Source organism: Excalfactoria chinensis, chromosome 3 (assembly GCF_039878825.1).
Source record: "Excalfactoria chinensis isolate bCotChi1 chromosome 3, bCotChi1.hap2, whole genome shotgun sequence".
In the NCBI taxonomy this organism is placed as follows: Eukaryota; Metazoa; Chordata; class Aves; order Galliformes; family Phasianidae; genus Excalfactoria; species Excalfactoria chinensis.
This window is the reverse complement of record NC_092827.1, coordinates 96,097,629-96,110,890: the sequence shown is the minus strand read 5'-3', so window position 1 is coordinate 96,110,890 and position 13,262 is coordinate 96,097,629. Positions and strand designations below refer to the sequence as shown.

At 44.0% G+C, this 13,262-nt stretch overlaps 1 protein-coding gene across 1 annotated transcript in view; it reads right to left on the bottom strand.

The window, feature by feature from the left end:
- LOC140249944 (uncharacterized) overlaps positions 1-12,101 on the bottom strand; it is a 63,248-nt gene extending 51,147 nt beyond the window's left edge. The window contains exon 1 of the mRNA XM_072332220.1: positions 11,587-12,101. Coding sequence (XP_072188321.1) covers positions 11,587-12,054 — 468 coding nt within the window. The 5' untranslated portion in view covers positions 12,055-12,101. The remainder of the gene's footprint in view (positions 1-11,586) is intronic.
- Positions 12,102-13,262: the final 1,161 nt, after the last annotated feature.

The following is a 13,262-nucleotide window of genomic DNA, read 5'->3' as shown; positions in this document are numbered from 1 at the left end:
CAAAAAGAAAAGGAGAAAAAAAAGCTGATTTTACCCAGAACACCATTTACCATTCTAGCTGAGAACAAAAGACTCTCTAGATCTCTCTTGGGGAGATGCATTTTTCATATTTTCATGGCAATTTCAGCTCATAAAATGATTTGCTATTGTGACCCTGTGAGAAATACAGCGTGCCACCAAGCTATTTGGGAACCTTCTGATAGCGTTATGCTCAAAATATTGTTTCTGGGCAGAAGAGAAACACACCTGACACATAAAAATAATAACTTAGTATTTCTATAACCGAAATCTTAGCACTTGAACCAAGAAAAAAAACATTATTGGTCCAGGTCGTTACTACAGAAAAACAAAGTATAGTTCTATGAAGAAAACAATACATTTAAAATCATTACACACACCCTTCTTAGTTTCTACCTCTATTCCTGGCTATGCTTACCCTGGTGGCCTCACTGTGGTGGCGGTGGGTGTTACAGCACATTGTAAGGGTGTGGAGTTCTTCACAGTGAGGAATGTGAGGCTGATGATGATGGTTTCCTCTCCCTCTGGAATCTTCCTAGAGTCATTTTGATAATCACTGACATGCTTTTACACCTTGTTTTTTTTCTTCACTGGACCGAAACTTCATTTTACATCTAAATTTGCTAAATATGGTGATTAGAATCATAGAATCGTGGAATTATATAATGGTTTGTGTTGCAAGGAACATTAAAAATGGTTAATTCCTACACTCCTCCTTGAGTAAGGACACCTCCCACCACATCAGGTTGCCCAAAGCCCCATTCCACCCGGCTTTGAACACTTCCAGGGATGGGGCATATATAGCTTCTCTGGGCAGCCTGGGCCAGTGCCTCACCATCATCATAGTGAAGAACTGCTTCCTTGTATCTTATCCAAATCCACCCTTTTTAGTTTAAAGCCATTGGAAAAAAGGGACATGTAAGATACTATTCTTTATCCTCTTTGCCACCCCTAAAAGAAATTTTGTCCAGCACCATATCTGCATTTCTTTTCACTAGCTGATAGAAATGAAGCAGTTTCTTACTTCAGGAGCAGAGTGGGCACATCGTAGGGCCCTAACAGTCTAGTGGACAATCTGAGTTAGCTCAGTTCCTTCCTGCTACGTTTCATCCTGCAATGAAGAAGCTGCTTGGGGTGTAGGAGAAGAAAAGTCTTTGAGGAAGACTGGGATCACCTCCAGACAACAACCTATGTCTGTCAAAAACTTCAGTGGCACGTTGCTTGCTCAGTTACACAGAAAGCAATGGAGAACTTTGTCTGCGTCAAGAAAGTGGAAGAGTACAGCTAGCACACATTGCTTTTACTGTGCATAAAGGGGTTCTTTTATAGTCTGTGCTAGAATGAACCAGCACCAATTCAGTGAGCTGACTAAACAAGGCTTTGAGGTGTTGGAAACAAACAGACCTGTCCTGAATTGCAAAATGTTTCACTTCTGCTTGCAGAATTCAAATAGCAAAAGAAAGAATCTCTAACAATATGATAGAGGGTGGAAATGAAAATACACAAAGCTTTACTAGTTTGGAAAGCATTCGAAATACATGTAATGGGATCTGCTGATGCACTGTATGCAGAGCAAATCAATCCCCAGATAGTTATTTGCTTGCAGGAGTTTGGAAGTGAAAAGATAACGGCATGAAATGCAACAGTCTTATATAAGATTCGTGTAGAAACAAATAGAGGATGCTCAGATTACATCCACATTGACTGTTGAGCACTGCTGTGATCCAGACATACGTAGTGTTCACATTGCTATATTCAGACCTTCATTTGCACACCAGCAGACCTGGATCCACCAAAAGAAGCAGTGGAGCCAGGACAGCATCATGTTTCCCTGCAGACTACTGTTCTCCAGCCTGCGCGGGTCAGGCCTGTGAAACATCCTGCTACATCCAAGTGTCACTTGATGCTTCACTTTCCAAGTGCAAGGAGTACAAGAAAATACATGAATAAAGGGGGCCTAGCGTACCTTTGCTTACTCTGCCCTCCCCTTTTGTGCTCACAGTACAGTCAGAGTGCTTGGTGTATGAAATGCAGCCAGCAAAGACAGAAGTTGATGTAAGACTTGAGGATTAGTTTGATACAAGATCTTCCGTCTCCAGCTTCACAAGATAGAGATTGCTTAGGTAAATCTACAGAGTTGCCTTCTGTTTCTTAAGAGAAATCCCTGGCATTGTAACCATGTGGCTACTCAGTACTAATGCTTTCCGTTACTTTCTCTGTGCTTGGGAAAGAAAAGCTGAGAGAGACAGATGGCAAAGCATAAAGTATCGTGGGATTAAGGAAGTTTCCAGCTCTGCCATCTCACAGCAATTAGCAGACATTTTTAACAACATTTCTTGAATTATGGTATTTCTTCCTTTAATCCATCACCCTGCTTTCAGGAACAGAGGTTATAAAATACAGAGCTCTATCTCCACCCAAGCTGAAAGCAGCATGCTTGTTTTCGGGGCCTCTCTACTCCTCTCTACTCTACTTAAAAGGAGCTTTGGGGTCTGAAAGTCAAATGGGCTTAGGGCAAGGAGCAAGAGATGGGCTTGGTGATGGGTCAGGAGCAAGACCTGTCTCCATGCTTCTTTTTCTGTCAACACCTAGGGAGGGATTGCCTATTTGTAAGGGCAGGCACTTGATAAATAGTGGAATAACTCCAAAGGAGGAGTTGGTAGCTCTCACTGAATGTCCTATATCTCTTCAAATGTAGGTTAGATCAAGTTGTGCACTTGCGTCTGGAGGATGACATGTCAGCTTGGTTTAATCAGCTATGAAAACAAGAAGGATCATTTTATTCCATTGTTAAAAATGCTTGTGAGTCCTAATTGCATACAGCCTGCATGCCAAAACTCTTGGTGTCTCCCATTTCTTAGAGTCTATTTGTTTCGGTTCCCGTTTCTGTCTTAATTTGAGACTGCATCTTTCAAAGACAGCACTGAAATAGATTGCCAGGCCTGCTCCAAACAGTAACCTGTTAGCTGAGCTCTGTTTAAAGAACAAAAAGCACTTGCAGACAAGCTGTGCCTATGGATACGTTAAAACAATTGTTGCTTTTTCCAGAGAATGGATGAGACTGTGATAAGGTCTTAACAACATTGGACTTTTCTTTGAGTGTGTGATGATTATGGGTATCGATGCCCTGTTTTACCATCTCTCTATGTAAATGTCAAGGCTGACAACTACTGAGAAAGCAGGCAGGAAGGCATGAATACATTTGGTTTTCGAAACTGATGAAAAGCAATGCTTTTTTATACAACCCATAATTAACTGGGAGAATTCAGTGCTACGTGATATCAACAAGGTTAAATGCTTGGCAGTCTCCAAAGTAAAATCTCTTTTCTCTGAGCATTAAGGTCTTTGTTCTCTGCTTATGCAGCCGCTGGCACTACCCCAAAGCTGCAGCTCTAAGGTTCTGCCACCATGTAGATGGGCAAATAAGAAAAATTACAGCAGTACCATTCTTCAAGCAACGATGGCAAATTTGTCTGAACCTTCTTAGTGGTTCAGTGCTGTGTCAGCGTTATAAACAAGAGCTGGTCAGGAAGTTAATATCCGTGCATTTGTGTGCGAGGTGTAAGGTCTGCAAAACTGAGCTGCTTTGCAGAATGTATCCATTTCATGACATCCTTTGACAAAACCCATGGTCCCAAAGGGCCACCAAACCCAAGGGAGGAAGGTCACCTCCTGCCAGCTGCTGAGCTTTCTCAGAACCCTGACAGATTTCCCACTCTAGGGCAGAGAAGCTAAATATCCAACGTAAGCTCAGCTTGAGCAGAAGCTGTAGGAACAAGTGAACTATGTGCCGTTTGAGAGCACTATGAATCCCAGTGTATCCTTACACGGGAACATATTACAAATCTATTTTTATTGAATTAATTACAAAAGAAAAATCCATGTTGCAAGCAGCTCTGGTAGTTCTTACTGTCTCTAGGTTGTCAGCCCATGATTAACTGCTGGAGGCTACTGAAAACAATCTTAAGCCATACTCTCATTATAAAATTATTTGTTAAGGAAGTTTTTGCAGTGTCTTCTGAGGCCTCAGATGCCAGCTGAGAGACTTGAAAGTTAATTCAGTTATAAAGGGGACCAGTTTCTAGGGCCCACATGTTGCTATCTCATTAATAATATGCTTCATGCAGAGCCAGAAACAGCCACTCACTACTACGTTCTCTGCAGCTCCCAGCAATATTTTCTGCAATAGGCCTTTAATGTGGGATAAGCAAAAAGCACCACAGAAATATCTGAAAATTGTATTTGTCTTAAAAAGGTTCTTCTGAACTTCACTGTCTCAAACCCTTTGTTCAAAGAACTGTACTGGAATAATAGTTTCTCTGAACAAGGCACTTGTGGTGACTAAACTAATGACAAATTGTTTCTGTCACTACATTTAACAAGTTCAGATTCTGCTAACCTGCAGTAGGCCATCACATCATCTTCTTCTTTCTGGTGTCATGTAAAAGGGAAGTTGGCCAGTGAGAACTGACTCAATATCTGCTGGATTACTAGCAAAATAAGAAGCTGTAAAGGCAGGAAAATTCCACATGGCTGCTTAGAGGAGATGCTACAGGGCATGGTAGTTTCCCATTAATTAATTCCCATTAATTCCATTAAGATACGGCATTTGCTTCAACAGTCAGCCTTCTGTGAGAGAGCTGCCAGCCCTCTTCCATCAGCACCCAGGAAAATATAACCCTGGGCACCTCTGAGGTGCCTGAAAATACAAATACTACAACTATCAGAAACTCTGGAACAGCTGTTAGCGCACAACAGCCTTTAGTGAGATCCCAGCCAACAGCTGTTGAACTGAAAACTAAAGGAGAATTAAGAGATTTGGTCCTGTTTGCCTTTAAAGCTACCCTGACTTTGGTGATTTCGGTCTTGATCTGAGATCTGAGAATATCCTTACAAAAGAATCATCCTTGAGAAGCAGAAATTCGCTCACCTGGCTGGCTCCAGTTGTTGAGACACACTCCTGAAAATGAGGCCATCCATCATGGATGCACAAACCTGACTTTAAACTAGATCACGACTGGGAGGTTTGTAACTAAATTCCCAGTAACACCCCAGCTGCTCTCAGCCTTGCATTGAGTGGCCACATCTGTTAGAAGCCTGAATTTATGTGTGCCACACATCAACTCAATCTATGCAGAAACAATGTGAAAACAATGCCAAAAAAAAAAAACCAAGAGAAAAGCATTGTGCCAGCAATGCTACAATTGCATTAAAGCCTGTCAAACAAAGCCCTAAAACCACTACATTTATAGGTGGAAATACTGAATATGCTGCTGCATCATAAAATTGAGAGTGCTAAGCTATCGCACATGGCCAATACGCATTATCTTCCTCACCTGTGACATGGGGACTTCTCTACACCTGAGAGAGGCCCTGTTCTCCCTGCAGTCACGACTCCCATAGGAGAGCTGAGCTGCTACCTGCCAACCTGCTCAGCAGCTGAAGCTGTCCTCTCCCCACACTGCCCTGCTGCTCATTGGTCCAATTTGACAGCTTGGTGCTAAAACAGAACCTGCATACTGTAAGATATCGGTGTAACTATGCATCAGGGCCAAATTCTACCCAGACATTGATACGGCTTCCAGACTTCGGTTTGTCAGCACTTCAGAGCCTGCACGGTTTTGTCATGCAAGCCTTTGTAAAATATACTTTGTAAGTATATCAGTACGCCATGACTTTCCCTAGCACATAGTGAATGAACAAAAGGTTGGAATCCAGGCTAAAAGGGTGTGAGATGCACTGCTGTTTCTCCCCTTATTAATGTCTCTTGAGTGCATGACCATCATGTTCTGCTCACATGCACAGAAGTGGCAGATATCAAGTCAGGAAAGACTTTTCTTCCAATCAGTTTGGCAGAAACTGTTCAATTGTTTTCCTCGTTTCCCACTCCTCCCCTTCTCCCCCTTCCCTTTGTATTTTGCTATGCTGTCCTTTTCTTGGGACAATCATCACTCACTAAACTGCAAAAATGGCCTTTCTCTCTCCTGCTTTATCTCCATGATAAGCTGTATCTGCTCACTTCTTACAACATTTTTCTCTGGGAGTTGCTGGTGTTTTGTGGTGGGAGAGAGGCCCCACTTGAGGGTTTTAACAGGAGTTGTAGAGGTCTACAGGGGTCCAGGCTCATGAGATGCTCAAGCAGCCACTATTAATACCTTGCTTTTAGCTGTGATGGACTCCATCCTGCTCTATTTGTGACCATCCTGAATGCTGCTGCAGAGTGTTTTCCCAGCTGTGACTGCGTTTCTTAGTGGGAGAACTCCCACTAGAGGGGCTACACAGCTCCCTTCAAGATGTCAAACATTCATTGCTCATCTCCTCAGCCTCTCAATCTCCATCCATCCCACCACTGCAGCTGAGTACTAATGCCTGTCTCTGACTGATCTGGGGGCTGTCACCTGCTGTCACCAACTGCCTGATTGAGCTTTTCTCCCCAAATCTGGGACACCAAACAGCAAATCCCCACAGATGTCAATAAACCTAGCTAACTTTCCCCTTCCAGATCCTTACTTTGGGGATGTTTTATTGTTTTTGGTTTTTTGCATTCATGGCTGGAAAAAACTCTTGTCAAAGACTGGTCTGCTGGTATACTAAAATCACTGCCTCTTAAGCCATCCATGTTTTCCCAGCCCACTGTCTTGATGTTCTCCCCATATCCTGGACCACTTGGCTCTGACCACGTGGCTTTACCCATGGTTTCTGAGTATGTCTCTGGCCCAGCTTTGTTCCCAGTATGACCTGCCTTTGTAACTATGCCCTATAGACAGCTGGGTGAGCAACACTGTAAATGCCATTTCCAAAGCCAAAATGGGTTTTGAGAAAGCAGCTCTGATGAACTGAATTGGCAGTTGAACATTTGTTTATGTTTTTATTGGGTTTCTCACCGTGCACAATAAAAGCAGGAGATATTTTATGCTCACCTACCTATTATCTACTTAAGAGATTCTTCCATCCCCTTGAGGTAGCCTAAGCTACAGTCTATCTTTCTTTCTAGGGCATCATCTCTTTCTCTCTGCAAAACCTTAACTGGGCAGATTTCGAGGAGCTGTTCTGTTTGTCAGGGATTCACAGATGTGCAGTAATCCTACACTTGACAGGAAAATAACAAAATAAAAGGAATAAAAAGATCCTCCATTTGTGTACATTCAAACCAACTCCCTCATCATTGGCTACTTTACATCCTGGAATCCTGCACATCCGTGATAACATTCATTCTGTTGCTATAAAAAATGCACACCTGACAACCAGTGCTTTCTGTTAAGTCTTGGTCTCACTGTATTCAGGCTGTTGTTCTATCCATGAACAAGGTGGCTGAGTCACCATTCCTGGATGTGTTTAAGAGCCGTCTGGATGTGGTGCTCAGAGATATGATTTAGTAGAGGGTTGTTAGTTAGGGTACTATGGTTTGGCTGCGGTTGGACTTGATGATCTTTGAGGTCTTTTCCAACCTGAGTAATTCTATGATTCTATGAACATACATCTGATGCTTCACAGAAAGCATGTGTGTAGTACAGGATGCGTGCTCTCATTGCCTGGGTAATCCCTACAGGCAAACACAATACTACGTATGGAATATTCTTCACTTACACCTTAGTTTCGTGAGTCTGTGATGAATTTGCAATGCATGGATTGGCTGCCACATGAAAGTTACAACTTAGAAGAGGAAATATGCTGTGCACAGTGTAATAACCTTTTCTTCAGTGCATATTTCAGGTTGTTTGTTGTTTGTTTGTTTTTTTCCTCCCTGTATTTACTCTACAATTGAAACGTTTTGATTATTAAGAATCTGTGTTTACAGCTTTCCAGTAAGTTCACCAGCAAAGGCAAAATCAGCAAATCAACCACGAAGGGCTAAGATCTGTTTCTGTCAGCTGGCAGAAAACAAGCAGGAAATCACTTCTTCATGGCTGCCTAATCTTGGATAAGTGGTACAAGAATGAATCAACTACTGCCATCTCCTACAAAGACACCTCACTATTCAAATGGAATACTGCACATTCTAGCGTGTGGAACAAAGGTGGAAAAATACCACCTTCAAATACCCACAAGGTGGTGCAATGCAATAATTTTAGGAAGAGAAACTCCACTGAGACATTGCAGAAGAGAAGCTAAGACACAGCTGCCTTTATGGATTACCACCTAGTGCATGAACAATTGTTGGTTTTTTCTCTAAATCACAGGACAAGCATCGCCCCAATAACAACACACACTCAATCAGTCCAAAGGAGCACATGATGGTTTTCTGGTTGCCATTTCGTGTCTCCTCCAGCTTGTTCCCTGTTGCAGGGTTGTGCCCACCTCCATGCACAGCACTCCTTTTGAGATGGCTCTGCAGCATCGTGAATCTGAGTCAAGACTGCCTGCCTATCAGAACATTTCTGTGCTGGATTTACTAGAGATCACCCTTAACCTGAAGGCTCTCGAAAGGGCAATTAAATTTGCTTTGGAATAGGTTAGTAAGCATGGGGAATGTCTCATGGGAAGGGTAACTGTAAGCACGGTGATTATTCTACTTCCCATACAGAGACTTTTCTGCATCATTATCTCTTGCTCACTATGACAAAGATGATCCCCATTAGCCACAGACTGGGGATAACTGAAAGAGCAACCTCCACCTAGGAATTCACAGCAAACACAGCAAATACAAGATTCGTTTGCAAGCAGTTGTTGCTTCCTTTGCAAGAAGTTGTTGCTTCCTTTGAAGGCAGCACAACTTATGAAGGACCTTGTAAACAGATCGAGGAGTGCAAACCTGTTGTTCCAGTATTAGCAAGACACCATCAGCTGTACTCCACATCAGCTTTCCCACTCCCATGGAGTTGGTCAGGTTATTTTCTAGAAGGCCTTAAATGAAAAGAAGATTCTGAGAACTTGGGTGCTTCCTGCCTCAGTCATATTCAGACTCCCTCATATCCACCCTGAATCCCTCGCTCTAGCAAAGTTCCTCTTCAGATCAGGGTGAGTTTCCATAGGGTCCAGCTGGCTGTAATAACTTGCACATTATCTCCTTCCCTTCATGCCCTGTTCTTTGCTGAATGCCAATTCACGTGCAAGATCAGCAGCTTCTAAGGCATGTGAACAGCATGTGTTGACCAAACATTAAAACATTTGCTTGAGGATGTGTACTGACTGTCCTCATAAACACAAACACCAGATGAGCAGAGCAAGAAGTCAAAGCAATCTTAAAGAAAGAACTGCAGTTCTCTTACAGATCTTTACCAAATTAAGGCTTTCCTGGATGCTTTTTTCTTTTTGATGTTTCTTTTTCCCCTTTTTTCCCCTGGGCAGCCTCATCTGCAGCACTATTCATAATTCTAACCAAATTCAGGTAATAGTGCAGCTGGGGGTCATGGCAGCACTTCTGTCTGTAGCAGTTCCTGTCTCTGACCTGGAGGAATGTAAAGGAAAATTGTATTATCCCGACTTTCAAGGACAATGAATTAAACTTGTGAATAGCGCCGTCTAAAACGTGTCTTTAAATCATATGTTTACCACTAAGTGATTTCGAGAACACTACAGGTAAACAAACAGAATTGGTTACTTATATCCTGTTATTCCTGCTGTTTGCTGCAGTACCAGAAGGACAAAAGGGAAGAATACAGAAGAAAGGAGACATTCAAATGCAGTGAGAGGAGTGATGGTGCATGGAACAAAGGGGCAGAAGAACAGAACTGAGCATTTGTCTTACATATTTTTCATCTCTTTTGTTATTACTCCTACAGAGTAGCATAAAATGATGAAGGACAAGGGTAGGATATATAGTATTTAATTGTTCATTGTGCTTTCTTGTATGAGAAGAAGAAACTAAATTAGCAATTAGCAAGTTCTGAACAAACAGAAGGAAACAGTTCTCCACACACCATGCCAGATACCTGCAAAACTCCCTGATTTTGGCAGATAGTAGATGCAAATAGTTGCACAGACTGGAAAAGCAACTGGACATTGTGACATCCTTGCCAAGTACACCTGCACTCTATTCCCAGATAGATGAAGGACAAGAAGATAGTTGGGAACAGCACGGATTCATGAAGGAGAACTCACCAACTTGATGGCCTGATGTGTCAAATGACCGGCTGGGGGAGCAAGATAGGGGCAGGGGATGCACATCACCTTGACTTTAGGTCTGGCTTTGGGCACCACCTACTCATCATTCTCATCTGAGAGCTGAGGGAGTCTGAGCAGTCTGTGGGGCAATTTGAAAACCAGCCCCCAAGGAGAGGCTGTGGGGGGACTGACCTTACATAGGATGGAAAGAGGTAGTTGAGAGGTGAGCTGGTGGTTGCCTACAACCACCCAGTGCAGAGACACAAAGACCACAGAGCCAAATCCTTCCCAGCAGCAGATGATAGAAGAGGCAACGGCCACAGTTTGCAGTTTGGGAGGCTTGGGTCTGACATCAAGGAAGACGTTTTCACCAGCAGGGGCACACAGTGCTGAACAAGCTACCCAGAGAGGCTGCCAAATCTCTGTGCCCACAGGCTTTTGAGACTTGGCTGTAGAAAGCCATGGCTGCCCTCATCTAGTGTTGGTGATGCTTGGAGGACAAACATCCTACCCACAGCCCACTCCTTGCCCTGTGCCATCATGGCAGCTGCCAGCATGCAATGACAATCAGTACGCATGGTGTAGCAACAACCAAACATCTCAAACATCGTGGGCTGTCTATTCACTTTCCATCAGCATAAATACAAGATCTGTACGTTTTCGAATGGAATGCATTGAGTTACAATCAGACATTCTACTCAGAATTCTGATAATGTCTCTCCACTGGGCTTTCATAAGCCCTATCTTAACAAAGAGAAATATCCCTTGCTTCACAGTCCCGCTTTATTCACATCACGGCTTTTTGGCAGTTATGTGTATTTGCAAAAACTATTTCCAAGGATGAAGCACGGTATAAATGAACCTTCATCAACAATTCACACCTTGAGACCTCATTAAGAATTGCAACCGCTGCCACCGACCCAGACTGGTGTGTTAGTTTCATAATAACAAGTTCGCCCATTAGTTTTATGGGTTTGTTGCTCTCCTTTTTTTGCGTGTGCTTTAGTAAAAAATATTGACAATTAAAATGTTTTGTTGCTTACATACATTACATTTATATTTGATGAGGGCTGCTCCAAAATAATGCCTCCTATTTTATTATGTAGACCCACAACATCAGGGGCAGACGTTGGTGGTTTATTTCCACAGAAATAAACAGGTGGCATTACTTTTGGAGCAACCTGCATGTATGCAGCCCAAGACAACTTCCTCTTCACTCAAAGTGGCCCAGGCAAGCCAAAAGGTTGGACACCCACAGAGTAGGAGGTTGAACTGCAGAAGTGTGGAGATGCCTTCCAGACAGTATCTCTGTGACTCTATGAGTCTCATTTCAATACTGAACACTTGTATTTTACAGGATACCAAAACGTGCTGAGAGCTTTCTGGGATAAAAGCTAGAGAGAGCCAACATATTTGATGATGGAACAGCTTGTGCTGGATGCCATCTCCAGACAACTGGGAGAAAAGGAGGTTATCAGGAGTACTCAGCATGGGTTCACCAAGGGGAGGTCGTGCTCGACCAACCTGGTGGCCTTTTATGAAGATGTCACTCGCTGGGTGGACGGGGGGAGAGCGGTAGATGTAGTCTACCTTGATTTCAGTAAGGCTTTTGATACGGTCCCCCATGACATCCTTATAACAAAGCTGAGGAAGTATGGGATAGATGAGTGGACAGTGAAGTGGATCGAGAATTGGCTGACTGGCAGAGTGCAGAGGGTTGTCGTTGGCGGTGCGGTGTCTGGCTGGAGGCCTGTGACTAGTGGTGTCCCCCAGGGGTCTGTGCTGGGTCCAGTCTTGTTCAACATCTTCATCAACGACCTTGATGAGGGGATAGTGGCCACCCTCAGCAAGTTTGCTGATGACACGAAGCTGGGAGGATTGGCTGACACGCCTGAAGGCTGTGCGGCCATTCAGAGAGACCTGGACAGGCTGGAGAGCTGGGCAGTAAGAAACCGGATGAGGTTTAACATAAGCAAGTGTAGAGTCTTGCATCTCGGTAGAAATAATTGCATACACCAGTACAGGTTGGGGGAAGACCTGCTGGAGAGGAGCTCTGCAGAGAGGGACCTGGGTGTCCTGGTGGACGACAGGTTGGCCATGAGCCAGCAGTGTGCCCTTGTAGCCAAAAAGGCCAATGGCATTCTGGGGTGCATTAAAAAGAGCGTAGCCAGCAGGTCAAGGGAGGTGATCCTCCCCCTCTTCTCTGCCCTGGTGAGGCCTCATCTGGAATACTGTGTCCAGTTCTGGGCTCCCCAGTACAAAAAAGACAGGGATCTCTTGGAAAGAGTCCAGCGGAGGGCCACAAAGATGGTGAAGGGCCTGGACCATCTCCCCTACGAGGAGAGACTTAGGGAACTGGGTCTGTTTAGCCTTGAGAAAAGAAGGCTGAGAGGGGACTTGATCCAGGTTTATAAATACCTGAGGTGTGGGAGCTATAGTGGCGAGGCTGGTCTCTTTTCAGTAGTGCGTGGGGACAGGACTAGGGGCAACGGGCTGAAACTCCAGCATAGGAAGTTCCGCACGAATGTGCGCAAGAACTTCTTTACGGTGAGGGTGACGGAGCACTGGAACAGGCTGCCCAGGGAGGTGGTGGAGTCTCCTTCTCTGGAGATATTCAAGACACGCCTGGACGCCTACCTGTGCGACGTGGTGTAGGGAGCCTGCTTTGGCAGGGGGGTTGGACTCGATGATCTCTAGAGGTCCCTTCCAACCCCTATAATTCTGTGATTCTGTGATTCTGTGATTCTGTGATTTCATAAGGGAGCGCTTCTTAGCACCTCATTCTGTACTGACACTGCTAAAGATTTCCAGGGAGATGGTATGTTTTGTATTCATGCACCCTGATTAAAAGGCCATTCTCAGTGTTGCTGAGATGACGCTCTTCTTTGAATTTTAACAGAAATGATACAGTCACACGGTGTTCCAATAAACAGGCGCTGGCCTCCACAGTAGTTGCATGGGAAATGAATGAGCCCCACGTAGGAAGCAAGGTGCAAGTTGTCTCAACCTCATCTGATGCTCCCCAAAGGCGGCAGTCACAGCACCAAACTTAATGGAGCTCAACATGTGTTCAGATCAGAGATAGAAAGTGAAAAGAGAAAACCATTTTCGTTTGATATAAAAGAGAACATCAACAGAGATATGTATGTCTATGTATAGAAGGTGTAACACTACCCTCCCACAGACATCTTGCTGTGGCA